Here is a 26,243-nt window from a genome sequence, read left to right as displayed (position 1 = left end):
TTGTATCTTTGCTTATTTACTTTATTTTTCTATGTTCAATTCAATTCCTTTGCCTTCTCTTCTCCCTCCTTACTTTTCCCTTCCTTTCTGGAGGTCAGAACAGGTTTCATAGGCTTCACACCAAGGTGTGGGCAGGCTGCAGTCCTTTCTGGAGGCTCCCAAAGAGTTCCATTTCCTTCCTTTTTGAGCTTCTGAAGTGCACCTTTGAGACCCTGCCAAATCTTTCATCTTGCAGAGTACTTCCTGGGAATATTACCTCACACTTGCTAATGATGAATATCATTCTAAAGTAAACAAACCTTTAAAAGATCACTTTAAAATATTCAATATAAGCCCTGGCCGGTTGGCTCAGTGGTAGAGCGTCAGCCTGGCGCGCAGGAGTCCCGGGTTTGATTCCTGGTCAGGGCACACAGGAGAAGCACCCATCTGCTTCTCCACCCCTCCCCCTCTCCTTCCACTCTGTCTCTCTCTTCCTCTCTCGCAGCCAAGGCTCCATTGGAGCAAAAGTTGGCCTGGGCGCTGAGGATGGCTCTGTGGCCTCCGCCTCAGGCGCTAGAATGGCTCTGGTTGCAACAGAGCAATGCCCCAGATGGGCAGAGCATCGCCCCCTGGTGGGCATGCCAGGTGGATCCCGGTCGGGTGCATGCGGGAGTCTGTCTGACTGCCTCCCCGTTTCCAACTTCAGAAAAATACAAAAACAAAACAACAACAAAATATTCAATACATAGTCATATTGTGGAAATTACAGTTGTATTTTTTGTGTGTGTGTGTGTGTGGCAGAGACAAAGAGAGTCAGAGAGAGGGACAGATATGGACAGACAGACAGGAAGGGAGAGAAGACGAGAAACATCAATTCTTTGTTGCAGTACCTTAGTTGTTCATTGATTTCTCATATGTGCCTTGACTGGGGGGCTACAGCAGACTTAGTGATCCCTTGCTCAAGCCAGCAACCTTGGTTGGGCTCAAGCTGGTGAGCTTTGCTCAAACCAGATGAGACCGCGCTCCAGCTGGCGACCTCAAGGTCTCGAACCTGGGTCCTCTACGTTCCAGTCCGACGCTCTATCCACTGTGCCACCACAGTGGATAGAGCATCAGTTGTATTAGTCTTACAGTCTCAGGCTACAGTTGTATTTAGTCTTACTGTTACACAGAGAATTCTTGTGGTTTGGAATAATTTCCTTTGATAGCATTATATAGAGATTCAATATATAGATTGTAGATTCAGTTAAAATATGAAAAAACCTAAATAGAAATGTTGATGCTGAGCTCTGGAGAACTCTTGGATGATTCTAGGAAGTACTTCTAAGGATTGTGCACTGCTGTTTATCAGTGATTCAGGTGATAGTATTGAATGAATTTGTTTTTAAATTTTATTTGTTGATTTTTAGAGAGAGAGAGAAAGAGAGAGAGAGAGAAAGGGGGGAGGTGAGGAGCTGGAAGCATCAGGTCGTAGTATTTGATGCTTCTCATATGTGCTTTGACTGGGTAAACCTGGGGATTTGAACCAGTGATCCCAGCATTCCAGTGCGCCACCACAGGTCAGGCAGAATGAGAATGGTTTTTAAATGTAACAGTAATACACAAAAGTAATGTTTCCCATCTTTCCGCTGTAAAGTTGGTATCCTACATTGATTGTGCATTGTAATCAATGTTTATTCCTTTAAAAGCATTCAAAAATGGTATATTCTTGCTTTTTTGTGGACTTATTATTCTCAGTCTTCCCTATGCTGATGATGGTGGGGTGCTTACCTGTAACCTTCACTGATCTGTTACTAAGAAGTTTAAGTAAATTAACTACTCCAGGATTTGTTTAGAAATTGTTCCAGTCTTTGTCTCATGATCACTGTTCCTTGAATATATTTAATCTTTTCTTATTTAAAAGTTTGTGTTTATTATAAACATTTATAACTCAAAATGTTTCCATTTCTGTTAAAATTTTTTAATGCCTAATAAGTAGACACTGTATTTGGGAGGGTTTTTTTTGGGGGGGGGGGGGACTGGGATCATAGGCTCCATTTGTTGGAAGTTTTATTTAATAAGCATAATCATTGTGGGATTTACATAGTCTGGTTCTTTTTTTCCTTTTTTAGAAATCTGGCTAAATAGTAATTTTAAAATGTGGCACCAGGATAATCAAGACAAGCTTCAAAGTATGGAGAAAGGGCAAGAATATGATATTTTTGGAAAAACATTTCATTCAAGCATTAACATTGTTCATTTAGGAATGAGACTCCATAAATGTGGCACAGGTCAAAAAAATTTAAAGCATTCTTTCGATTTTCTTATTCCAAAAAGTAACTGTGGAAGAAAGAAACTTGAGCTCAGTAAGAAATTGTTATTCTATATCAAAACTGACCAAACCCATGGTGTAGTAAAGTACTGTGATTGCAACAAATGTAGAAAGACCAGCAGTAAAGGGTCATGGCTCATTACAAACCACAGAACACAGAGAGGAGTCTATCTATGCATGGAATGTGGCAAAGCTTTTAACAAGAAGTCACAGCTTATTATACATCAGAGAACTCACACAGGCGAGAAGCCCTATGGATGCAGTGAATGTGGGAAAGCCTTCTCACAGAAGTCATTGCTCACTATTCATCAAAGGACTCATTCAGGAGAAAAACCATATGGGTGTGGCGAGTGTCCAAAAGCTTTCAGTAGGAAGTCACTGCTTATTTTACATCACAGAACTCATACAGGAGAGAAGCCCTATGGATGCAGCGAATGTGGAAAAGCCTTCAGTAGGAAATCACAGCTTAAAAGACATCAGATAACCCATACAATAGAGAAACCCTATGGCTGCAGCGACTGTGGGAAATCTTTCTCCCAGATATTAAAGCTCATTACACATCAGAGGACACATACGGGAGAGAAACCCTATAAATGTAGCGATTGTGCAAAAGCCTTCTTCTGGAAGTCACAGCTCATTACTCATCAGAGGACACATACAGGTAAGAAACCTTATGCATGCAGTGAGTGTAAAAAAGCCTTCAGCAGGAACTCTCTCCTCATTAGGCATCAGAGGATTCACACAGGAGAGAAACCCTATGAATGCAGTGAATGTGGTGAAGCCTTCATCAGAAAACCACAACTTACCAGACATCAAGTAACACATACAGGAGAGAAGAACTATCAGTGCAGTGATTGTGAAGAAGCCTTCTTTAAGAAGTCAGAGCTAATTAGACACCAAAAACTTCATTTAGGAGAGAAACCTTATGGATGTGTTGAATGTGGAAAAACCTTTTTTGGAAAGTCACAGCTCCTTACACATCAGAGAACTCACACTGGAGAGAAACCTTTTCAATGCAGTGAATGTGGGAAAGCCTTTACCCAGAAGTCAAGCCTGATTTCCCATCAGAGAACTCATACAGGCGAGAAACCATATGAATGCAGTGAATGTGGGAAAACCTTCAGTGAGAAATCAAGTCTCATTCATCACCAGAGAACCCATACTGGAGAAAAACCATTTGAATGTAGTGAATGTAGGAAATCCTTTGCCTGGAAGCCACAGCTACTTAGGCATCAGAGAATTCATACAGGGGAGAAGCCCTATGCATGCAGTGAATGTGGGAAAGCCTTTGTTCAGAAAGTACAGCTAATTAAACATCAGAGAAATCATACAGGAGAGAAAACCTATGGATGCAGTGATTGTAAAAAAGCTTTTTTTGAGAAGGCACAGCTGATTATACATCAGAGAATTCATACAGGAGAGAGACCCTATAAATGTGGTGAATGTGGGAAATCTTTCACTAGAAAGTCACACCTTATGAGGCATCAGAGAATTCATACAGGAGATAAATACTATGGGTGCAATGAATGTGGGACTACCTTCAACAAGAAGTCACAGCTCTTGATCCATCAGAGAAATCACGTACTATAGAAATGACAAGAGTGCAGTGAGTATGGAAAGCCTGCCAGCAGATGTCATCCCCTCCTACCACTTCTGGGGAAATCACAGGAGAGAAACCCTATCAAGGCAGTGACTGTTGCAGAAAGCTTTTACTGGACAGGCAAGTGTCACTAAACAATTCAGAAAGAGGAGAAGTTTTTTAAGTAGACAATATAAGAAAGCATTCTCCCAGAACACAAAATTTCCTACACATTGATGAGTCATCTGACAATACTGTGATAGTACAGAACCTTTTGGTGAAAGCTCATTAAATATTTAAAAGAAGACCTAAACAGGAGAAAAACTGTATTGTCATAGCAAGTGAGAAAGATTTCATTAAGTAATGGGTAACTCAAAGTACACTAGAGAATATGTAAGTAGGGAAACACTGAATATTAGAGGTTTCATATGGAGGAGTAGTCCTAATAAGAAGAATTTGATAAGCATGATCCAATTGAAATAATTCTATAATGAATTTGTATATAAATTATTATAAAAGATGGTCCTTTTTAAAAATGGTCAATGTGTTTTAAGTGTGAAGACTTCTGTTTCCTGCCATGGTGGTAGAACAAGGACTAGATGAACTCTCCTGCCTTAAACAGCTAAAAACTGTACAATATGTATGAAATAATGGTTTTTAGACACATGAAGCACAGGTGTATGATCCCTGGCAGAAGGTGGACAAAGTGATGGGAGTTTTCAGGCTGTAGTTCAGGGAAGGGAACAAACATATTCTTGCTGAACTGAATAAAATTGCTGAACTGGCATTTGAGGAGGCCTTGGTAGCTAGAATTTGCAGGGGGTAGTACTGGAGAGAAGGGAGCTTCTCAGGGAGAGAACTGCAGAAATCTACAAGGCATCCACTGGAGTCTTTTGGCTTAGGACTGATTTGCTATCTGTGAAAAACTACCTGAGGCCAGGAAAAGTAGGCTGGAAAGCAATAGGCTGAATAGTTCCTGGGACTCCATGCATGGCTGAGAACAGTTCCCACCAGCTGGAGTGGAAACATCTTTTAACACATGGGGCATTGGGTAGAATTCCCAGAAGACTCTTGCCTTAGTAGTGATGGTAATTAACCCTAGATTAAAAGCTACTCTGGCCTGACTTGTGGTGGCGCACTGGATAAAGCGTCGACCTGGAACGCTGAGGTCGCCGGTTCGAAACCCTGGGCTTGCCCAATCATGGCACATATGGGAGTTGATGCTTCCTGCTCCTCCCCCTCCTCTCTCTTCCCCCTATTCTTTTTTTTAAATTATTTATTTATTCATTTTAGAAAGGAGAGAGAGAGGAGAGAAACAGAGAGAGAAGGGAGGGAGGAGCAGGAAGCATCAACTCCCATATGTGCCTTGACCAGGCAAGCCCAGGGTTTTGAACCGGCAACCTCAGTATTTCCAGGTCGACGCTTTATCTACTACGCCACCACAGGCCAGACCTCTTTCCCCTTTTCTAAAATGAATAAATAAAATCTTTAAAAAAAGAAAAAGGTAAAAGCTACTCTGGATCCACAATGTCTGATATCGAAAACTTACTGACATGCAAAAAAGCAGGAAGATGTGATTCTTAACCAGTAGAAAAATCAGATAGTAGAAAGAGACTTAGAAAAGACTGAGGTGGTTGGAATTAGTAGACAAATTGTTCATATAGCTATTATAAAAATAAAGTAGAGGAAAACATGAGTTTGATGAAACTTGAAGTAGAAGATTTATTTGTTAAAGCTCAAATGGTACTTCTCAGGATGAGAACAACATCTTAAATTAAAAAATTTTGTGAGCCCTGGCTGGTTAGCTCAGTTGGCTAGAGCATTGTCCTGAAACAAGGTTGTGATTTCAATCCCTGGTCAGGGCATATGTGGAAAGCAACCAATTAATGCATAACTAAGGGGAACAACAAAATGAATGCTTCCCTTCCCCCGTCCCCTCTCTCTTTTCCTCTCTTGGTCTCTCTAAAAATCAATCAATCAATTAAAATCAAATTTAAGCCTTGGCCAGATGCTTGATTGGTGGAGTGTTATCCTGAAGTGCAGAGGTTCTGGTTGATCCCCAGGTAGGGCAAATACAGGAACAGCTCGATGTTACTGTCTCTGTCTCTCTCTCCATGCCTCTCTCTCTAAAAAACAATTTGTGGTAGAATTAAGAACAGATTAGAACTACAAAAAGAATAAACAATGCACTTGAAGAATAAGAATAAAAACTACGCCTGACCAGGCAGTGGCACAGTGGATAGAGCGTCGGACTGGGATTGGAAGACCCAGGTTCGAGACCCCGAGGTTGCCAGCTTGAGCGAGGGCTCATCTGGGTGGAGCAAAGCTCACCAGCTTGGACCCAAGGTCGCTGGCTTGAGCAAGGGGTTACTCGGTCTGCTGAAGGCCTGTGGTCAAGGCTCTTATGAGAAAGCAATCAATGAACAACTAAGGTGTTGCAAAGAGAAACTGATGATTGATGCTTCTCATCTGTCTCTGTTCTTGTCTGTGTGCCCCTATCTATTCCTCTCTCTGACTCTCTGTCTCTGTAAAAAAAAAAAAAAAAGAATAAAAACTACACATACGATGCACACCGAGGAAAAAGATGAAGGGAAGAGAACGGGGAGTCTATTTCTATTACAGTGGTGTAACATACATGTGATTGGAGTCCCAGGAGAGACTAGAGGCAAAAGAAAGTATATGAATAAGTAATAGCTGAAAAATTTCCACATATGGTGGAAAGTATAACTACACATATTCAAGAAGCTCAAAAAACCCAAAACAGAACAAAACATGCCAATGGACATCATGTCAAATTTATAAAAACCAGCCCGACTAGGCAGTGGCACAGTGGATAGAGTGTCGGCTTGGAATGTTAAAGACTCAGGTTTGAAACCCAAGATTGCCGGCTTGAGCATGGGCTCATCTGGCTGGAGGGCAGGGTCACTGGCTTGAGCATGGGATCACAGACATGACCCCATGGTTGCTGGCTTGAGCCTGAGGTTGCTGGCTTGAGCAAGGGGTCACTGGATTGGCTGTAGCACCCCCCCCCCCAATCAAAGCATATATGAGAAAGCAAACTATGAAACAACTAAGGTGCCGCAACTATGACATGATTCTTCCCATCTCTCTCCCTTCCTGTCTTGGGTTTCTCAAAAAAAAAAAAAAAAAATGAAAAAAGTAAGAATACTAAAGTACCTGAAGAAGACAACAGAAATGAAGACTGCAGACTTCTGGTCAGAAACTATGCAAGTAGAAGACAATGGAGTAACATCTGTATTACTGAAAGGGGTGGGAGTGGAGGGCTGCAATCTAGAGGTCTATTACACATCAAAAACATCTTTCAGCCTGACCAGGCGGTGGCACAGTGGATAGAGCGTTGGACTGGGATGCGGACCCAGGTTTGAGACCTTGATGTCGCCAGCTAGAACACGGGCTCATCTGGCTTGAGCAAAAAAGCTCACCAGCTTGGACCCAAGGTCTCTGGCTCGAGCAAGGGATTACTCGGTCTGCTGAAGGCCCGCGGTCAAGGCACATACGAGAAAGCAATCAATGAACAACTAAAGTGTTGCAACGTGCCTGACCAGGTGGTGGCGCAGTGAAAAGCACGTCGGACTGGGATGTGGAAGGACCCAGGTTCGAGACCCCGAGGTTGCCAGCTTGAGCGCGGGCTCATCTGGCTTGAGCCAAAAAAAGCTCACCTGCTTGGACCCAAGGTCGCTGGCTCGAGCAAGGGGTTGCTCGGTCTGCTGAAGGCCCGCGGTCAAGGCACATATGAGAAGGCAGTCGATGAACAACTAAGGAGTCCCAACGAAAAACTGATGATTGATGCTTCTCATCTCTCTGTTCCTGTCTGTCTAGTCCCTGTCTATCCCTCTCTCTGACTCTCTCTCTGTCCCTGTAAAAAAATAATAAATAAAAATTAAAAAAAAAAAATTATATAAAGTGTTGCAACGAAAAACTGATCATTGATACTTCTCATCTCTCTCAGTTCCCGTCTGTCTGTCTGTCCCTATCTATCCCTCCCCTCTCTCTGACTCTCTCTCTGTCCCTGTAAAAAATAATAAAAAAGGATGAAAAAAAAATCCGAACATTAAAAAAAAAAATCTTTCAAAAATGAAAGTGAAAGAATAATTTTCAAGAAAACAAAATCAAAGAGATTTTATCACCTGTAGACCTGCCTTTAGGAAACATTAAAGGCAGTTTTGGGGCAGCAGGAAAATAACACTACATGGAAATTTGGATCTTCAAGAGCAAAGGAAGAGTTCCAGAAATAGTAACTATGTGGGTAAATATAAAATATATTTCTCTCATTTTAACATCTTTTAAAGGTAATTGACTGCATACAGCCAAAGCAATTACAACATATTTTGGGTTATGCTCTATTTAGAAGTAAAGTATATGACAACAATTGTGTTAGGTGTGAACTTTTAAAATTGTTGAATAGACTGCATCATCTGAGTCAGAAACCTGTTTCCTCAGGGCTCAGGATGACTTGGATTTGTAGCAGCTGCACAGGAGTTATATGTGTTGTGGATCTGTATGTGTGCTGGTTTGTTCTCTCTACATCTCCATATCCATTTTCCTCCTTTCTCTGCTTTGCATCCCCGGGGCTGTCCTCCAAGGACTGCTTGGCTGGGGTGTCTGCTTAGTGTAAACATGGGAAGTACTTGTGCAAGATAAACGGATGGGAGGAAAGAGGCTGGAGTATTTACTTGTCCCTCTTGTTGGACCGCAGTTTGGCAGCACCTCTCCGTGTGTCACTGCAGCTCCCAGTGGGCAGCCCCAGCTTTAGTTTAAGACATCCCTCTCCTTGCTCTTCAGACTTAAGGGTGATCACTTAAGTGTGTGCAGCACACTTGGTTCTGCCTTCTGGCTGCTTCCCCTGGTTAGTTTCCTTAATTCTGAACACACATCTGTAAATAGTCCCTTTATCAAATGTTGAGCTGACATTTTGAGTGTGCCCTGTGCTAAACAATGAGCATCAGTTACTTGTGTCCAATGGGGCATAGATGGACATCTATCAGAATTTTCACAAAATATTAATTTTCTATTTGTTCTATTTGTGTTTTAACAACTCAGTACAAATTAAAACAAATATTGAAGTGTTTTTCTGTTTTCTCTTTTGCTGCAAATGTAAATGCTCAGGAGGTGTTGCTGTCTGCTACATATGCAAGTGGTCTCGCAGCTGTTACCCTTCATCAGTAGTAACCACAAAAATTTATGAAGTCTCATGCTATCTCTGGGTTAGCCAAACAACTTACAAGAAGGCATTGTTATTTAAGCAAATTATAGAAAACGATAACTCATTACAAAGTGAGGAAAAAAGGAGCGATAGATTGTACTTCCCAGTACTCTGATTTTTAAAAAGTATACTTTGCAGTTAAAACATCTTCATTTCATATTTTTTTATTATGTTAATTCATGTAACCTGTAACCACAGACAAGAGTTTTCATTTCTGTAGTCATTCACTCTCGAGAACCTCTTCAAAGGCTCCACACCAGTCCCCATCACAAACTGTAACAAAAGAACATCAACTTTTCTAAGATCAAACCAGAGTTGCGGCACACATAACCTCATGAACCATAGTAAGCTAGGTTGAAATAGAGGCCAGTGCAGCCTGCAGCATCCCATCATTTGTCAACTATCTCAGCAATTTCACCTTCGTTTATCCTCTCTCATCAGTATACAAACTCATTTGAAGGGAGAGAATTGCCCTAAGGCTGCATACCCAGCAGTATCTTCTCTTACACCTGGTTCTGCATTACAATCTACATTTTGAAGGAGCGTTTCATGCAGGTTTTCCGTTCTGTGTAACTCCAGGAGGCACCATTCACAGTGTAGTCTGTGTTACTAGACTTGTATGGCGCCCTGGTCCTGACTTTAAGGAATTACCTAGCAAATGAAATGAATATTTTGAGCTTGGGCATAACTGGAATACAGCTTGGTGACAGTTCCCTGCAGTGGTCTCTCTGTAGTAGTCCTGTGTGATCTATCCATCATAAAAAAATGGTTTCTACCATCAGGATTCTCCCTGCCCTCTTTATTTCCCACATAGTGAAAGGAAAGACCATTCTTACTCCCATTATCTTAGTAAATTTTATTTCATGATGTCTCCCTGCAGTTTAGAAGTAGGAGGTGTAACATCTCAAGACCAGCTCAAAGAATGAAATTTAATTAGAAAAATGAAATTTAACTGAGATATCTAAAGAATGTTTTTTCCTTATACTGTCATTACCTTCTAACCCCCACATTCGATCACCACATCAACTCATGTACATTAAATGGAGTCACTTTGGCCTGACCTGTAGTGGTACAGTGGGTAAAGTGCTAACCTGGAATGCTGAGGTTGCCAGTTCAAAACCCCAGGCTTGCCCAGTCAAGACACATATGATAAGCAACTACTACCAGTTGATGTTTCCCACTCCTCTCCTCTAAAATAAAATTTTAAAGTCTTAAAAAAAATAAATTAAAAAATATATATATACACACAGATATATATACATACATACACATATATATATATATGGAGTTTGTCCTTGAATCAAGATATTGTTGACATCCTGTCAGAGACTGACTTAGAATTCTAAGATTAACTTAACATTTTAATTTACTTAATATCTGTATCATTACATTTAGGTATTTATCGATAATCTATAAATTGTTAGAGGTGCCCAACAAAGAGAATGTAGCTATAGAAGCAGTCAAGGCTGAGATGAAGAGAAATACAACTGACATTTGTAACTTGAGATTTCTATCATTAAAATATTTATTTAAAAAGTATCTAGCTCAGTCCTGGCTGGTTGGCTCAGTGGTAGAGTGTTGGCTTGGCATGTGGAAGTCCCAAGTTGGGTTCTCAGTCAGGGCACACAGAGAAGTGACCTTCTGCTTCTCCACTCCTTCCTTTCCCTCTCTCTTCCCCTCCAGCTATGGCTCAGTTGGCTCTAGAGAGTTGGCCTCCGGTGCTGAAGATGGCTAGATGGCTTCAGCCTCAGGCCTAAAAGAATGGCTCCAGTGGCAACTAAGTAACAGCCCCAGATGGGTAGAGCATCGCCCCCTAGTGGGCTTGCCCGGGTGTGTGTGTGTGTGTGTCTCTCTCTCTCTCTCTCTCTCTCTCTCTCTCTGGGTTGGGGTGCATGTGGGATTCTGTCTCTCTGCCTCCCTTCCTCTCACTTAAAAAAAAAATTCTCAAACTCAAACACAAAAAGAAAAGGGATGTTGATTACCTTTCTGGTGTTTGTTAGTGATCATGTAAAGGGGCATTTGAACCACAGCTGCTGCCACCACAGCCATCCAAATGGCAGTGGGTTAATGCCCAAAACATGATCACAGGACAGCGTAGGCAGAATCAAGTTCCATATATTTACAGATTTAAAAAAAAATTATTTTAGAGGAAGAGGGAGAGAAACATCAACTTCTTGTTCCACCTATTTATGCATTCCTTGGTTGATTCTGGTATGTGCCCTGATCCGGGTCCAAACGGGTAACCTTGGCAGATAGGGATGATGCCTCTAACCAACTGAGCTACCCAGCCAGGAAGGTCCACACATTTATCCTATTGTGTATTATGTTTGTATGAAGCAGAATGTGTCAAGTGATGATGTCTGAGATCTGAGACGGGCCGTACTTCCCATACGAGGAGGAGGAGAATGAGGAGGTAAATAGTAAAAAACAAGGCTGTTCCTTTGGTGAAGCGCAGTCTCTGTGCGCTGCTGACTTTCGCTTCAACTGACAGTGCATCTGGGGGTTAAAGGGGCTGTAACAGCTCAGGATACTTCCCTCTGGGCTGTATTTGAAAAGAAAACCTCTGTGCCCATATGATTACTGAGTAAACTATTTGACGAATCAGTATGTGTGAGTGATCTTTTTTTTTTTAAGATTTTATTTATCCATTTTCATTGGAGAGAGAGAGAGAGAGAGAGAGAGAGAGAGGAAAAAGATAGAACAGAGGGAGGAGCAGGAAGCATCAACTCCCATATATGCCTTGACCAGGCAAGCCCAGGGTTTTTTTTTGTGTGTTTTTTTTTTAATTTGTTTTTTTTTTGTATTTTTCTGAAGCTGGAAACGGGGAGAGACAGTCAGACAGACTCCCGCATGCGCCCGACCGGGATCCACCCGGTATGTCCACCAGGGGGCGATGCTCTACCCCTCCGGGGCATCGCTCTGCTGCAACCAGAGCCACTCTAGCGCCTGGGGCAGCGGCCAAGGAGCCATCCCCAGCGCCCGGGCCATCTTTTGCTCCAGTGGAGCCTTGGCTGCGGGAGGGGAAGAGAGAGACAGAGAGGAAGGGGGGGTGGAGAAGCAAATGGGCGCTTCTCCTATGTGCCCTGGCCGGGAATCGAACCCGGGTCCCCTGCACGCCAGGCCGACACTCTACCGCTGAGCCAACCGGCCAGAAGCCCAGGGTTTTTTGAACCGGCAACCTTAGCATTCCAGGTAGACGCTTTATCCACTGAGCCACCACAGGTCAGGCCTGTGTGAGTGATCTTTAGGAACAATAAACTCTGGCTTCCATTCCAGCTCAGTTTCCCAAACCTGCTCTTAACTCCCACAAGTTTCCATCACGTTATGATCAGCTACACCTAAAACTCAAGTGAAAAGCACCTCTCAATTCAGTTGCTGGCTGTGTTGATTTAGTGCACTGTCAAGCCCTTCACTCAGCTGGCTGGGGTAAGGCATCTGTGAAGAGGGAAAATGGTCGCATTTTTCCAAACTAAACTTGGGGACTCCCCTAGTCCTATTAGGCTTAAACAAATAGAACACTTGCAGTTTAGCCGTACCAAGAACATAATTTCCAAGAAAAATAGAGATTAATTATTATTATTATTTTTTTTTTTTTCTGAAGCTGGAAACAGGGAGAGACAGTCAGACAGACTCCCGCATGCGCCCGACCGGGATCCACCCGGCACGCCCACCAGGGGCGATGCTCTGCCCACCAGGGGGCGATGCTCTGCCCATCCTGGGCGTCGCCATGTTGCGACCAGAGCCACTCTAGCGCCTGGGGCAGAGGCCACAGAGCCATCCCCAGCGCCCGGGCCATCTTTGCTCCAATGGAGCCTTGGCTGCGGGAGGGGAAGAGAGAGACAGAGAGGGAAAGTGCGGCGGAGGGGTGGAGAAGCAAATGGGCGCTTCCCCTGTGTGCCCTGGCCGGGAATCGAACCCGGGTCCTCCGCACGCTAGGCCGACGCTCTACCGCTGAGCCAACCGGCCAGGGCGAGATTAATTATTAAATACAAAATGCTTGGATATGGTAACTAACATAAGTGACTGAAAACATTTTTTTTTTTGTATTTTTCTGAAGCTGGAAACGGGGAGAGACAGTCATACAGACTCCCGCATGCACCCGACAGGGATCCACCCGACACGCCCACCAGGGGCGATTCTCTGCCCCTCCGGGGCGTCGCTCTGTCGCGACCAGAGCCACTCTAGCGCCTGGGGCAGAGGCCAAGGAGTCATCCCCAGTGCCCGGGCCATCTTTGCTCCAATGGAGCCTCGGCTGTGGGAGGGGAAGAGAGAGACAGAGAGGAAGGAGAGGGTGAGGGGTGGAGAAGCAGATGGGCGCTTCTCCTGTGTGCCCTGGCCGGGAATCGAACCCAGGACCTCTGCATGCCAGGCCGACGCTCTACCACTGAAACATTTTATTTAAAGGTAGGAGTTGTATTAAATGGGGTGTATCTGTGGGCTTACAAAGAGTTTTCCCCTAAAACTCTTCCCTCAGAATTGCTCCTTACATTCAAGACAATTCACCATGGGAAGTATTTTTTTCCTCCTTATTATAGAAATCACAAACACACAGTATGCAGTAAAACATCATCAATGCACAGGTACCCACTAATTATAGATATGACAATAGCCTCTACCTTATTTTTTCATATCATTCTTTTGGTGAAGCATTTTGAAGAAAATTATAATTATGACATTTCATCCCTAAATACTTTTAGTATTATCTCTGAGAAAAGACATTGTCCTGCCTGACCAGGCGGTGGCGCAGTGGATGGGAGCGTCTGACTGGGATGCCAAAGACCCAGGTTCGAGACGCCGAGGTTGCCAGCTTGAGCGCGGGCTCATCTAGTTTGAGCAAAAAGCTCACCAGCTTGGACCCAAGGTCGCTGGCTTGAGCAAGGGGTTACTTGGTCTGCTGAAGGCCCGTGGTCAAGGCACATATGAGAAAGCAATCAATGAACAACTAAGGTGTCGCAATGCGCAACGAAAAACTAATGATTGATGCTTCTCATCTGTCCCTGTCTATCCCTCTCTGATTCTGTCTCTATTAAAAAAAAAAAAAAGACAAGACATTGTCCTGCATAACTACGATAGTGTAACTACACCCAAGAAAAGCAAGAACCTCATATTGTCCAGTAACTCAAGGGAATAGAGCTGGCTCAATGGATCGAGCAGCTGCCAGGTGTGCGGTTGGTCCCAGGGCATCAGCCTCAGGCGCTAAAAATAGCTCCGTTGATCCAGCATGGACCCTAAAGGGGGTTGCCCAGTGGATCCCTGACGGGGCACATGTGGGAGTCTGTCTCATTATCTCCCCTCCTCTCATTAGGGGGGGAAAAAAAGAAAGAAAAACATTTCTCAAGAACTTAACTATTGTAAAGGCATTATCACTCTACCTGGAGCACAAGCTGGGTTGAAGGGGTTATATTTAAGTATTTAATCATCTAGAATAGTTCCCTTGTGATATACAACAAAATGAAGGGCTTCCTCACTTGTGAAATAAAAAACGAAAACTTTTTTTCTCTGTTACGCCGTACGACAATATTGACCTGAAATTACTCACCTGAAATAACGATAATGGGGTAGAAATGGATCTCAAATTTTAACACGGCTTTTCTCCTAGGACTCTGTCAAACTGGTTGAACCTTGCGTACCTCACTGCACTTCCACACGCCTTTGATAATTTGGGTCGATGCCTGCTCTCCAAGTTACTCCGTCCCTTTTGCCCAAACTTAACATGGCGCCGGCAAAAGCTACTCCGGAGATCCGCGAAAACGCAGTCCTCCGTACCAGCATCAAACATGGCGTCCAGACTCACAGCCTCCCATCTGCGCACGATTCTCTGGCCCCCAAATGCCCACTCTCTATGGCCGCTGTGGGTTCCACTCTAGCCGCGGAGCTCGATGGGTGCCGTCGCCAGCCAATTGCAGGGCGCGGAAGGCACTGGCCCCGCCTGGCTGATCAGCTGAGGCATCCGCGATGTCTGTTGACAGCGGCAGCGCGGCCGGTTCCGGGTTCGGCGCGGGGCGGGGGCTAAGCCGCGCGGCGTGGTCTGGCGGCGGGGGGCACTGAGGTCCGGAGGCGGCGGGGTACGGCAGCGAGCCGCAGCGTGTCCCGACGTCTCCGGGTCTCGGCCGATGTGAATCCGATGGAGCAGCCCGGGGAAGGCGAGAAGCCGCCTCAGCAGCAGCCGTGGGGGAGGCTCCTCCGCATGGGCGCGGAGGAGGGCGAGCCGCATGTCCTTCTGAGGAAACAGGAGTGTACCATCGGGCGGAGGCGAGGTGCTGGCCGAGGGCTGGGGTGGGGGTGGAGGGTGGTGACCGGTGCGGAGGGTGCGGACCCGGAGCGGGCGAGCCGTGCCCACCGGCCGTGGGAGGGAGGCGCTAGGCGTGGCGCCGCGCGGACCAGTGTTTCTCTTGAGAGCGGCCATTGACTCTCTGGGTGCGCCCGCCGCGTCCGCGTGCCTCCTGCAGGTTGCTCCGTCATCGGAATCCCCCTGTTCGGGAGGCCTGTGATTTGACCCTCGGTGCGCAGTCTCCTCCGCCTCTGGCCCGCACGGAGTGTCTCCTCTGACCTCCGTGTCATAACGGCGTTAGGGACCAGTCCGAGGGGAGGTCGCTGGAAAACTCAGAGCTTTGTGGACATTTAAATAACGCGCTCTTGAACAACCAGTGGGTTAGAAAATGCACAGGGAAATGAGAATGGACCAAAACGTACGGGAGGCAGCGAAAGCAGTGCTTACAGGGACATGTGTAGCGGAGGGCCCTTCATTAAAAAAAAACAAAAAACTTAAGTCCTCCCTGCTAAACCAGAGGGAAGGTGCCCGCTCCCGCACTGCCTGCCCTGGCGGCCTTGGCCGCCGTTGACCTCCTCCCTGCTTCCCTACAGGAAGAGCAGTGCCCTGGTCAGGCCGAAAATCTGTTTAGTTTATTTGCATACTTTTAAAAAAAGAATGAGAAAGATTACTGTTTAAAATCAGATGTTTTTGGTTTTATATTACCCCTTAGGATGGACTTTTCAGCTGTTTTAGGTTTCAGTTCTTTTTTATTTTTTTTAATCCCAATATCAACTTCTTTTACAACTTCGGAAGTGCTTACATATCATTAGAAACTTTTGAAAAACAAACTATGTGGGTGGGGGTCCTCGGGTTAGGACACAAGTTACGTTCCTACCACGCTGAAGCTGACAACCCAAATTTTGGTGTAAGTCTAAAAACACCCTAGCCCAAGTCATTGACCTATCCTAACACAGTTGTAAAGTCATCATCTACAGTGGTAGTCAACCTGGTCCCTACCGCCCACTAGTGGGCATTCCAGCTTTCATGGTGGGCGGTAGTGGAGCAACCAAAGTATAAATAAAAAGAGATTTAACTATAGTATTGTTTTATAAAAATTTATTCTGAAAAAAAAAAAAGATTTATTCTGCCAAATTTAGCGAAAATCCGACATAAAGTACTTGGTAATTATTATTATATGCTTTAACTTGCTGTAACTCTGCTTTATAAATTTTGTAAAGTTACTTCCCTACTTTATAAATCACCATTACTGTGGAACCGGTGGGCGGTTAGAAAATTTTACTACTAACAGAGATACAAAGGTGGGCGGTAGGTATAAAAAAGTTGATTACCCCGATCTAGAACATAAAAACACAGCTAAGCCACAGAAAAAGGGAAAGGACATAAATATACTGTACTGTACACTGGACTGTAGTAACAGAAGAAATGACAAAAATGAGTGTAAAAATAGCTGTTGGCGTAAACTGAAACATTCATATCTAAATTTTTTTACGTTTTTATAGGTGTGAGCCAGTAAACTTAAAACATTGTATGTTGAGACTGTCCTTACCAGAGGAAACCTTGTAATTATAATTGATGTAATTGGAAGTTTGGTGAAGGCCATGGAACTGCTGGATTTTCACTTGGCATTGTGCTAACAACTTATCTTTCTGTGCCTTTGTACTCATTACATAGTCACTGGAAAGGTTAAGTGAGGTTACCTGTGTGAAGTACTTAGGAGGGGTCTGATTTAGAGTTAGCCATTGTAACTATAACAGAATATTATAATAATGTCATTTTACATGTTAATACAAGGAGCAAAAATGTATTGAGTTCATTTGCTTCATAATAGAAGTCCTTCCACTGAATGTATTAACTTTGCCAGTAAAACCTACAGTTGCTGTATTAGTACTTCTGCTCAGGCTGCCCTAACAAAGCACACCACAGATGAGGAAGCTTAAACAGAAATTTACTGCCCTGGCCAGCTGGCTCAGCGGTAGAGCGTCGGCCTAGCGTGCGGAGGACCCGGGTTCGATTCCCGGCCAGGGCATACAGGAGAAGCGCCCATTTGCTTCTCCATCCCTCCGCCGCACTTTCCTCTCTGTCTCTCTCTTCCCCTCCCGCAGCCAAGGCTCCATTGGAGCAAAGATGGCCCGGGCGCTGGGGATGGCTCTGTGACCTCTGCCTCAGGCGCTAGAGTGGCTCTGGTCGCAGCATGGCGACGCCCAGGATGGGCAGAGCATCACCCCCTGGTGGGCAGAGCCTCGCCCCATGGTGGGCATGCCGGGTGGATCCCGGTCGGGCGCATGCGGGAGTCTGTCTGACTGTCTCTCCCTGTTTCCAGCTTCAGAAAAAATGAAAAAAACAAACAAACAAAAAAACAACAACAAAAAACAGAAATTTACTTCTCTCAATCCGGCAACTGGGAAGTCCAAGACTAAGATGTCAATTGGTTTGTTTCCTGGTGAGAGCCCTCTCTCTGGATTGCTGCTTCTAGCTGTCCTCACAGGCTGGACAGAGTGCCTGGTGTTGCTTCTTATAAGGTCACAGCCCTCTCAGATTAGAGTCTACCCTCACCTCCCATAGGCCCTATCTCCAAATACAGTCATGTTGGGGTCAGGGCTTCAACATGAATTTTAGGGGTATGCAAATATTCCATAAGAGTTCGAGGACTGGCCTGACCAGGCGCTGGCGCAGTGGATAGAGCGTCGGACTGGGATGCGGAAGACCCAGGTTTGAGACCCCGAAGTTGCCAGTTTGAGCGTGGGCTCATCTGGCTTGAGCAAAAAGCTCACCAGCTTGGACCCAAGGTCACTGGCTCGAGCAAGGGGTTACTCAGTCTGCTGAAGGCCCGCGGTCATGGCACATACGAGAAAGCAATCAATGAACAACTAAGGTGTCACAACGAAAAACTGATGATTGATGCTTCTCATCTCTCTCCGTTCCTGTCTGTCCCTGTCTATCCCTCTCTTTGACTCTGTCCCTGTAAAAAAAAAAAAAAAAAAAAATCGAGGACTGTATTTATTATGAAACAATCATACATCTGCTATGTACAAGGCATTATTTGGAGGGAAAGGGAGAGCCAAGTTTACATGTGGGGAGGGAGATGAGGACCTTGCTTTCCCAAAGAGATTCCCGTTCTTGGTAAGTGATCGAAATGTGCCCCAACCATGTGAGTGATTTTTAACCAGCTGAATGACAAGCAGGGCACATGCCAAGAGTAGAACTTCAGCACTAAGTATCTCAGTTCCAAATTAGAATGCTGATGTTCTAGTGAGCAGAAGCCTGTTCCAAACCCACTCACAAGTCACATAATGTGACTGGGGCTGAATCTGGGGCTTGAGGAGAAGGTCCTTTTGACTGTGCTCAGTGCAATGGGGAGATCTGGAGCACAGATGAAATTAGCCTAGATAAATGTAACGGCACTTCCCATATTGTAGAATGCTGGTGCACATAATCTTTCTAATACTTGAGGTTTATAGAGGCATCGTTCGCATATGGTCAACGTCACCCTTTTGTTGTTCAGTGAGTTTTTTGGGGTTTTTTTTTTTTTTTTTTTGCATTTTTCTGAAGCTGGAAACTGGGAGGCAGTCAGACAGACTCCCGCATGCACCCGACCGGGATCCACCCGGCATGCCCACCAGGGGGTGATGCTCTGCCCATCTGGGGCGTCGCTCTGTTGCATCCAGAGCCATTTTAGCACCTGAGGCAGAGGCCACAGAGCCGTCCTCAGCGCCCGGGCTATCTTTGCTTCAATGGAGCTTCGCCTGCGGGAGGGGAAGAGAGAGACAGAGAGGAAGGAGAGGGTGAGGGGTGGAGAAGTAGATGGGCGCTTCTCCTGTGTGCCTTGGCCGGGAATTGAACCCGGGACTCCTGCACGCCAGGCCAACACGCTACCACTGAGCCAATCGGCCAGGGCCTGTTCAGTGAGTTTTAAGAAATGGAACCACTGCTATAGTCACCCCAGGAAGTTCCCTGATGACCCTTTGGAGTCACTTTCCTCCCCTCAACCCCAACTCAGGGCAACCACCAATCTGATTTCTATCCCTATAGTTATGCCTTTTCTAGAATGTCATCTATGTAGAATCACACAGATTCCATCACAGTCTTTTATATCTGGCTTCTTTGTCTTACATAATGCTTTTGAGATTTATCTTTTGCCATTGTATGTATCAGTAGTTCTCTTCTGTCACTGAATAGCATTTCATTTAGATGTACAACCATTTGTTTATTCACCATCAGTTGATGGACATGATATTGCTTCCCACATTACGTTATTTAAAAATAAAGCTACTGTAGCCTGACCTGTGGTGGCTGAGGGGATGGAACATCAACCTGAGTGCTGAGGTTGCTGGTTCGAAACCCTGGGCTTGCCCTGTCAAGGCACATAGAGGAAACAGAACTATTATGAGTTGATGCTTCCTGCTTCTCCCCCTCCCCCGCACCGCCTGGTCAGGCTAAGTGATTAGATATTAAAAACCTGAAAGCTGCCTGACCAGGCGGTGGCGCAGTGGATAGAGTCGGACTGGGATGCCGAGGACCCAGGTTCGAGACCCCGAGGTAACCAGCTTGAGCGCGGGCTCATCTGGTTTGAGCAAAGCTCACCAGCTTGGACCCGAGGTCTCTGGCTCGAGCAAGGGGTTACTCGGTCTGCTGAAGGCCCATGGTCAAGGCACATATGAGAAAGCAATCAATGAACAACTAAGGTGTCGCAACGAAAAACTGATGATTGATGCTTCTCATTTCTCTCTGTTCCTGTCTGTCTGTCCCTATCTATCCCTCTCTCTGACTCTCTCTGTCTCTGTAAAAAAAAAAAAAAAAAAAAAAAAAAAAAGAAAAACCTGAAAGCTTTTATTCTTTAGATCTAGAGAGAACAAAATATTTGAGGATTTTTCCATTGTATTTTATGAGAATATAGGATTGTGTTTACTATAGCTGCATCTTTAAATTTTCTTAAACAAATACATGTGCCTACTATAATTTGTTCAGTCATATATTCTGAGACTGTTATTGCTCCAATTTTGTATGGTTTATGAAACCTTAGGTTACACAGAGAAGAAATTAAGGACTAAGTTAAGATACTGAAGAACTACATAACTAAACTCTTTAGTATTTTTAAGTTCTTTATTATTTATTAGATTTGCATATGAGTACATATTGTAAAATTTTTACCCAGAAGCTGTTGCTGCTTAGCTGGAGGTAATGAGGCATCCTCTCCCCAATGAGGAATCGGGAAGGTTTAAGACAGAGTTCCTAATCCCTTTACTTTGGATTAGCACAAATCCTTTAAAAGTTTTTCTTTGTACCTTGCTTGATTAGATGTTTCCTGAAGTGCATATAATATGGGCCCTGATTTCTAGTCACATGCAGACATACCCTGGTTAAGCAAAGGGTTGTATTGTATGTGCTACCTACAGTCATACTCCAGGTGTCCCCCTTTGTGTTTTAGGTTGTGACCTTTCATTTCCTGGCAATAAACTGGTCTCTGGAGATCACTGTAAAATTAGAGTGGATGAAAAATCTGGTCAGGCGTCTCTGGAAGATACCAGGTAAGCTCTTTCTGAACTTTTCTGTGTCCTCTTATAGCTCAGGAACCTGGTTTGAAGCAGTGACTGTGGAGAAGAAACAAGGGTTAGTTTCTGTAACACACTAGTTGGCCAGGCCTTTAAGGTATTAGGAAATGTACTTTCTGCTCTCCAGGATGGGATACTTAATGACAGTTGGGTGTAAACAACCCTTCTTGAGTGTATTCAAATTTAAGCAAAAATATCTCAGAAATCAGACTTAAAAGACAGTGAAAAAGTTTTGTTTTTTTGCAAACCTACTTAAGTTAGACTTCTTTCCCCCAAATCAATAAAAAATATTTTAAAAAAATTAATTCTTACACAACATTAGAAGAACATAAAAGAAAAAAGCTTTCTAATATTCCTGTTACCAATTAAAAATGCATATATGTTTATTTTACATTAATGAGATTCTAGTCTGTATCCTGTCATTGAATGTGCTTTTTTCAACTTATAATGTCTATGGAGTACTTGACATCTCAGTGCATCTAAATCCATCTCATTGTTTTATTATTATTACATAATAATGGGAACTTATTATTTTGACTTTTTTTTTTTTTTTTTACAGGAACAGAGAGATAGAGTCAGAGAAAGAGATAGATAAGGACAGACAGGAACGGAGAGAGATGAGAAGCATCAATCATCGGTTTCTTGTTGTGACACCTTAGTTGTTCATTGATTGCTTTCTCATATGTGCCTTGACCACGGGCCTTCAGCAGACCGAGTGACCCCTTGCTTGAGCCAGCAACCTTGGGTCCAAGCTGGTGAGCTTTTTGCTCAAGCCAGATGAGCCCGCGCTCAAGCTGGCGACCTCGGGGTCTTGAACCTGGGTCTTCTGCATCCCAGTCTGACGCTCTATCCACTGCGCCACCGCCTGGTCAGGCTTGACTTTTTTTTTTATAAGTAACACTGCAGTGATCTTCAAACTCTTTGCATTCCTATCTGATTATTTTCTTTGGATAAACTTATAGGATGGAATGCTGTGTCAGAATGTGCCTATTTTAGCTGGTGGCAGTGGCAGATGACTTTCAGCAGTATGCTGAGAATGTCCTTCCCACCAGATAAGTTTTTTTATTTTTGTAAAGGTCAGGAGCTGTGAGATTCCTTAGTAACTAACAGTTTTATGGACAGCAGACTAGGAATTGGGATTTTTTTTCCTTTTTTTTTTTTTTTTTACAGGGACAGAGAAAGAGAGAGAGGGATAGGGATAGCAGACAGGAACGGAGATGAGAAGCATCAATCATCAGTTTTTCATTATGACAGCTTAGTTGTTCATTGATTGCTTTCTCATGTGCCTTGACCGTGGGCCATCGGCAGACCGAGTAACTCCTTGCTCCAGCCAGCGACCTTGGGTCCAAGCTGGTGAGCTTTTTCCTCAAGCTAGATGAGCCCGCGCTCAAGCTGGTGACCTCGGGGTCTCAAACCTGGGTCCTCCGTATCCCAGTTCGATGCTCTATCCACTGCGCCACCGCCTGGTCAGGCAGGAATTGTGATTTATTCAGAGTCCTGGCACGGCTGTCCCTATTGTCATAGGTGGCAGGTGAAGTTTAATGTCCAATTACAGCCATCCTCCTGTGCCAGGTCCTGGCTCTCTCTTTTTTTTTTTTTTTGGTCCTGGCTCTCTTGCACAAGCTGTGTGACAGTATTAGCTTCCTGTAGCTGCTGTAACAAATTACTGCAAACTTAGTGGCTTAAAACAACACAAATTCATGACCTTAGAGAGCTGGAAGCCCAAGTTCAACTCAGATCTCATTGGACTAATGTCAGGGTGTGAGCAGGGCTGGCTCCTATGGTCTCTAGGGGAGAATCTGTTCCTTACCATTTCCAGCTCCTAGGGGCTGCTGCATTCCTTGGTGAGGTGCAGGAGGGAAAAGAGCTAGTCCAGGCAGAAGGAACCACAGGCGCTCTGCATGGTCAGACGAGCAGTGGTGCAGATCTGGGCAGTAGACCAGAGCAGGAGGACCCGAATGCCATGCTCTAACCTGAGAACAGTGGGAAGTCATTGGGGGGGTTAAGCAGTAGAGTGAAATCAGATGTTTTCCTTAGGAAGAATGTGAGAATGGATTGTGAGTAGAATTCCAGCAGCAAAAGACCCTGGCAGTATTGTGCCTGTGCCACCAGTGTTTGTAAGTGAGGCTTCCCTGCGTGCAGCCACAGCCTTTTGATGACATACTGTCTGTGGTTATTTTCACACAATGGTGGCAGAGCTGAGTAGTTGAGATGGAGAGTTCATGACCACACAGCCTGCATTGTATGTGCTCTGATCCATGGTGTGTCTTGATCTTCTGTCATATCTGCACTCAGGAGTCCCTCCTTAGGGAAGTGCTTCCTGTCCCATCTGACTCAGGTCCCTGTGTGTCCCTGCCACATTGGCACCTCTCCCAGCCAGCAGTATATCCCTGATTGACTAGAGTGACCTCCCAACTCCAGTTTCTAACACACTTTAATAGGGAACAGGGTTCATTTGAGCAATGACTGACCTGGCTCATGTTTGCTGGAGGGAGGTCTGTAGATAGAACCAAGCACAGAAGCAGGAGAGAATCTGGAAATCAAATCCATAGCTGATGGCACAAGTCCAGGGGTCCACCAGGAGGCAAGTTAGGGACAACATGTCACTGGAACAGCAGAGGCATTTAAACACTTGAACAGCCCTGATCAGATAGCTCGGTTGGTTAGAGCATCATCTGGATGCACAGAGATTGCCAGTTTGATCCCCAGTCAGACAGCTGTTCCTATCTTTTTCTCTCTCTCTCCCACTCTCTCCTCCTTCCTCCCTCTTCCTTCTTTCTTTTTTTTAAATTTTTTTTATTTTTAATTTTTTTTATTTTTTTTATTTTTCCGAAGCCAGAAACGGGGAGGCAGTCAGACAGACTCCCGCATGCGCCCCACCGGGATCCACCCGCCACACCCACCAGGGGGAGATGCTCTGCCCATCCAGGGCGTCGCTCTGTTGCAACCAGAGCCACTCTAGCGCTTGAGGCAGAGGCCACAGAGCCATCCTCAGCGCTGGGGCCAACTTTGCTCCACTGGAGCCTCAGCTGCGGGAGAGGAAGAGAGAGACAGAGAGGAAGGAGAGGGGGAGGGGTGGAGAAGCAAATGAGCGCCTCTTTTATGTGCCCTGGCCGGGAATCGAACCCGGGACTTCCGCACACCAGCCCGACGCTCTACCACTGAGCCAACCAACCAGGGCCTCCCTTCTTTCTAAAATCAATAATATAAACATTAAAAAATAAAACACTTGAACAGACTGGCTGGTTGCTGGTTGGGCTATTGGTAAGGTAGCAATGCTTTTCCTCAAGAGAATTGTAAGGTGCGCCTAACCAAGCAGTGGCGCAGTGGATTGAGCATTGGACTGGGATGCAGAGGATCCAGGTTTGAAACCCCAGGCCATTGGCTTGAGCACAGGTTCATCTGGCTTGAGCATGAGATCGTACACATGACCCCAAGGTCACTGGCTTGAGCAAGGGGTCATTCTCTCTGCTGTAGCCCCCCCCTTCCCCGGTCAAGCCACAGATGAGAAATCAATCAATGAACAACTAAGGAGACAAAAGAGCCACAATGAAGAATTGATGCTTCTTACCTCTCTTCCTTTCTATCTATCCCTCTCTCTGTCTTTCTCTCTGTCTCTGTCTCACACACACATACACACAAAAGAATAGTAAGGTGACACTTGCGTCTCTGCCTTGTTAAATGTTCACATCATTCCTCTGAAGTATTTTATCATTTTCAAAGTGCTAATTTTTTTATTGATGTATAATTGACAAACAGTGTTAGTTTTAGGTAATATTTATGTACATTACGAAATGATCCCCATAAGTCTGGTTATCATCTGTCACCGTACAAAGCCATTACAATATTATTGACTATGCTGTATATTACCTCCCATGACTCATTTCTTTTATAACTGGAAGTTTGTACCTCTTAATGCACTTCACCTATTTCACCCTGCTCCTCAGCCCCTCTGCACTCTAAATAACTCTGTTCTGTTTGTTTTGTTTTTAGATTCTACATATAAGTGAAGTCTTATGGCAGTGGTCCCCAACCCCCGGGGCGCGAACTGGTACTGGTCCATGGGCCATTTGGTACCAGTTCGCAGAGAAAGAATAAATAACTTACATTATTTCTGTTTTATTTATATTTAAGTCTGAACAATGTTTTATTTTTTAAAAATGACCAGATTCCCTCTGTTACATCCGTCTAAGACTCACTCTTGACGCTCGTCTTGGTCACATGATACATTTATCCGTCCCACCCTAAAGGCCGGTCCGTGAAAACATTTTCTGACATTAAACCGGTCCGTGGCCCAAAAAAGGTTGGGGACCACTGTCTTATGGTATTTGTCTTTCTCTGTGTGACTTACTTCACTCAGCATAATACCATCTAGGGCCATCTGTGTTGTCACAAATGGGAGTATTTCATTGTCTTTTGTGGCCAAGCCATATTCCATTGCATATATGCATCATTTTCTTTATCCAGTCATCTTTCGATGTGTATTTAGGTTGCTTTCACGTCTTGGCTCTTTTGAGTGACGCTGCAGTGAACAGAGGGGTGCATATATCAAAGTGATATTATTGAATTGTCTTCTTAGTGATGGTAAAAAATGAAATTTTGGGAGTAGTGAACACACAATGCAATGTAAAGATGACAAATTGTAGAATTGTACCTCTGGAACCTATATAATTTTAACCAATGTCACCCAAATAAGTTTGTAATAAATGAATAAATAAATAAATTTTTAACTAAATAAATGATTTTAAGTAAGATAAATTGCATTTTTGTTGTCTCTGCAGCACCAATGGAACAGTAATTAACAAGCTGAATGTTGTCAAGAAGCAGACTTGTCCTTTACAGACAGGGGATGTCATCTATTTGGTGTACAGGAAGAATGAGCCGGAGCATAGTAAGAGGGAAGCTCATTGGGTGGACGCATGCATGCTGTGCGGTTGGGAAGTCCTATGCAGCTGGATCACTTTGTGGAAAGAGAGTGTTGAAGCAGATACTTCATATAGGAACAGTAGTGTTAGTGATATTACTTTTACTGTTTATATTGATCCTGGTGTGTGTGATTCCCATTCAAGAATGGGAGAGTTGGCCTTACCAGGCGGTGGCGCAGTGGATAGAGGATTGGACTGGGATGTGGAGGACCCAGGTTCGAGACCCTGAGGTCTCCAGCTTAAGCGCAGGCTCATCTGGTTTGAGCAAAAAGCTCATCAACTTGGACCCAAGGTCGCTGGCTCAAGCAAGGGGTTACTTGGTCTGCTGAAGGCCCGTGGTCAAGGCACATATGAGAAAGCAATCAATGAACAACTAAGGTGTTGCAACGAAAAACTGATGAT

The 26,243-nt window shown here is 44.5% G+C and overlaps 2 protein-coding genes across 9 annotated transcripts in view; both read left to right on the top strand.

Annotated features, from left to right (window-relative positions):
- Positions 1 to 14,976, top strand: part of ZNF605 (zinc finger protein 605) — a 28,617-nt gene extending 13,641 nt beyond the window's left edge. For 2 of the 3 annotated variants that reach the window (XM_066371273.1, XM_066371272.1), the window contains exon 5: positions 2,091 to 4,407. In XM_066371273.1, coding sequence (XP_066227370.1) covers positions 2,091 to 3,880 — 1,790 coding nt within the window. In that variant the 3' untranslated portion in view covers positions 3,881 to 4,407. Of the gene's footprint in view, positions 1 to 2,090; positions 4,408 to 14,692 lie in introns of those variants that run through there. The other variant, XM_066371274.1, reaches the window with a different exon arrangement.
- A 68-nt stretch (positions 14,977 to 15,044) lies between these two features.
- CHFR (checkpoint with forkhead and ring finger domains) overlaps positions 15,045 to 26,243 on the top strand; it is a 36,335-nt gene continuing 25,136 nt past the window's right edge. For 2 of the 6 annotated variants that reach the window (XM_066371271.1, XM_066371270.1), the window contains exons 1-3: positions 15,045 to 15,350; positions 20,793 to 20,892; positions 25,698 to 25,807. In XM_066371271.1, the coding sequence (XP_066227368.1) occupies positions 15,218 to 15,350; positions 20,793 to 20,892; positions 25,698 to 25,807 (343 nt within the window). In that variant the 5' untranslated portion in view covers positions 15,045 to 15,217. The remainder of the gene's footprint in view (positions 15,351 to 20,792; positions 20,893 to 25,697; positions 25,808 to 26,243) is intronic. The other 4 variants (XR_010749395.1, XM_066371267.1, XM_066371266.1 and 1 more) reach the window with 3 other exon arrangements.

Source organism: Saccopteryx leptura, chromosome 2, assembly GCF_036850995.1.
Source record: "Saccopteryx leptura isolate mSacLep1 chromosome 2, mSacLep1_pri_phased_curated, whole genome shotgun sequence".
In the NCBI taxonomy this organism is placed as follows: domain Eukaryota; kingdom Metazoa; phylum Chordata; class Mammalia; order Chiroptera; family Emballonuridae; genus Saccopteryx; species Saccopteryx leptura.
Note: the sequence above shows the minus strand (reverse complement) of the source record. Positions and strands in the feature narration are given on the sequence as shown.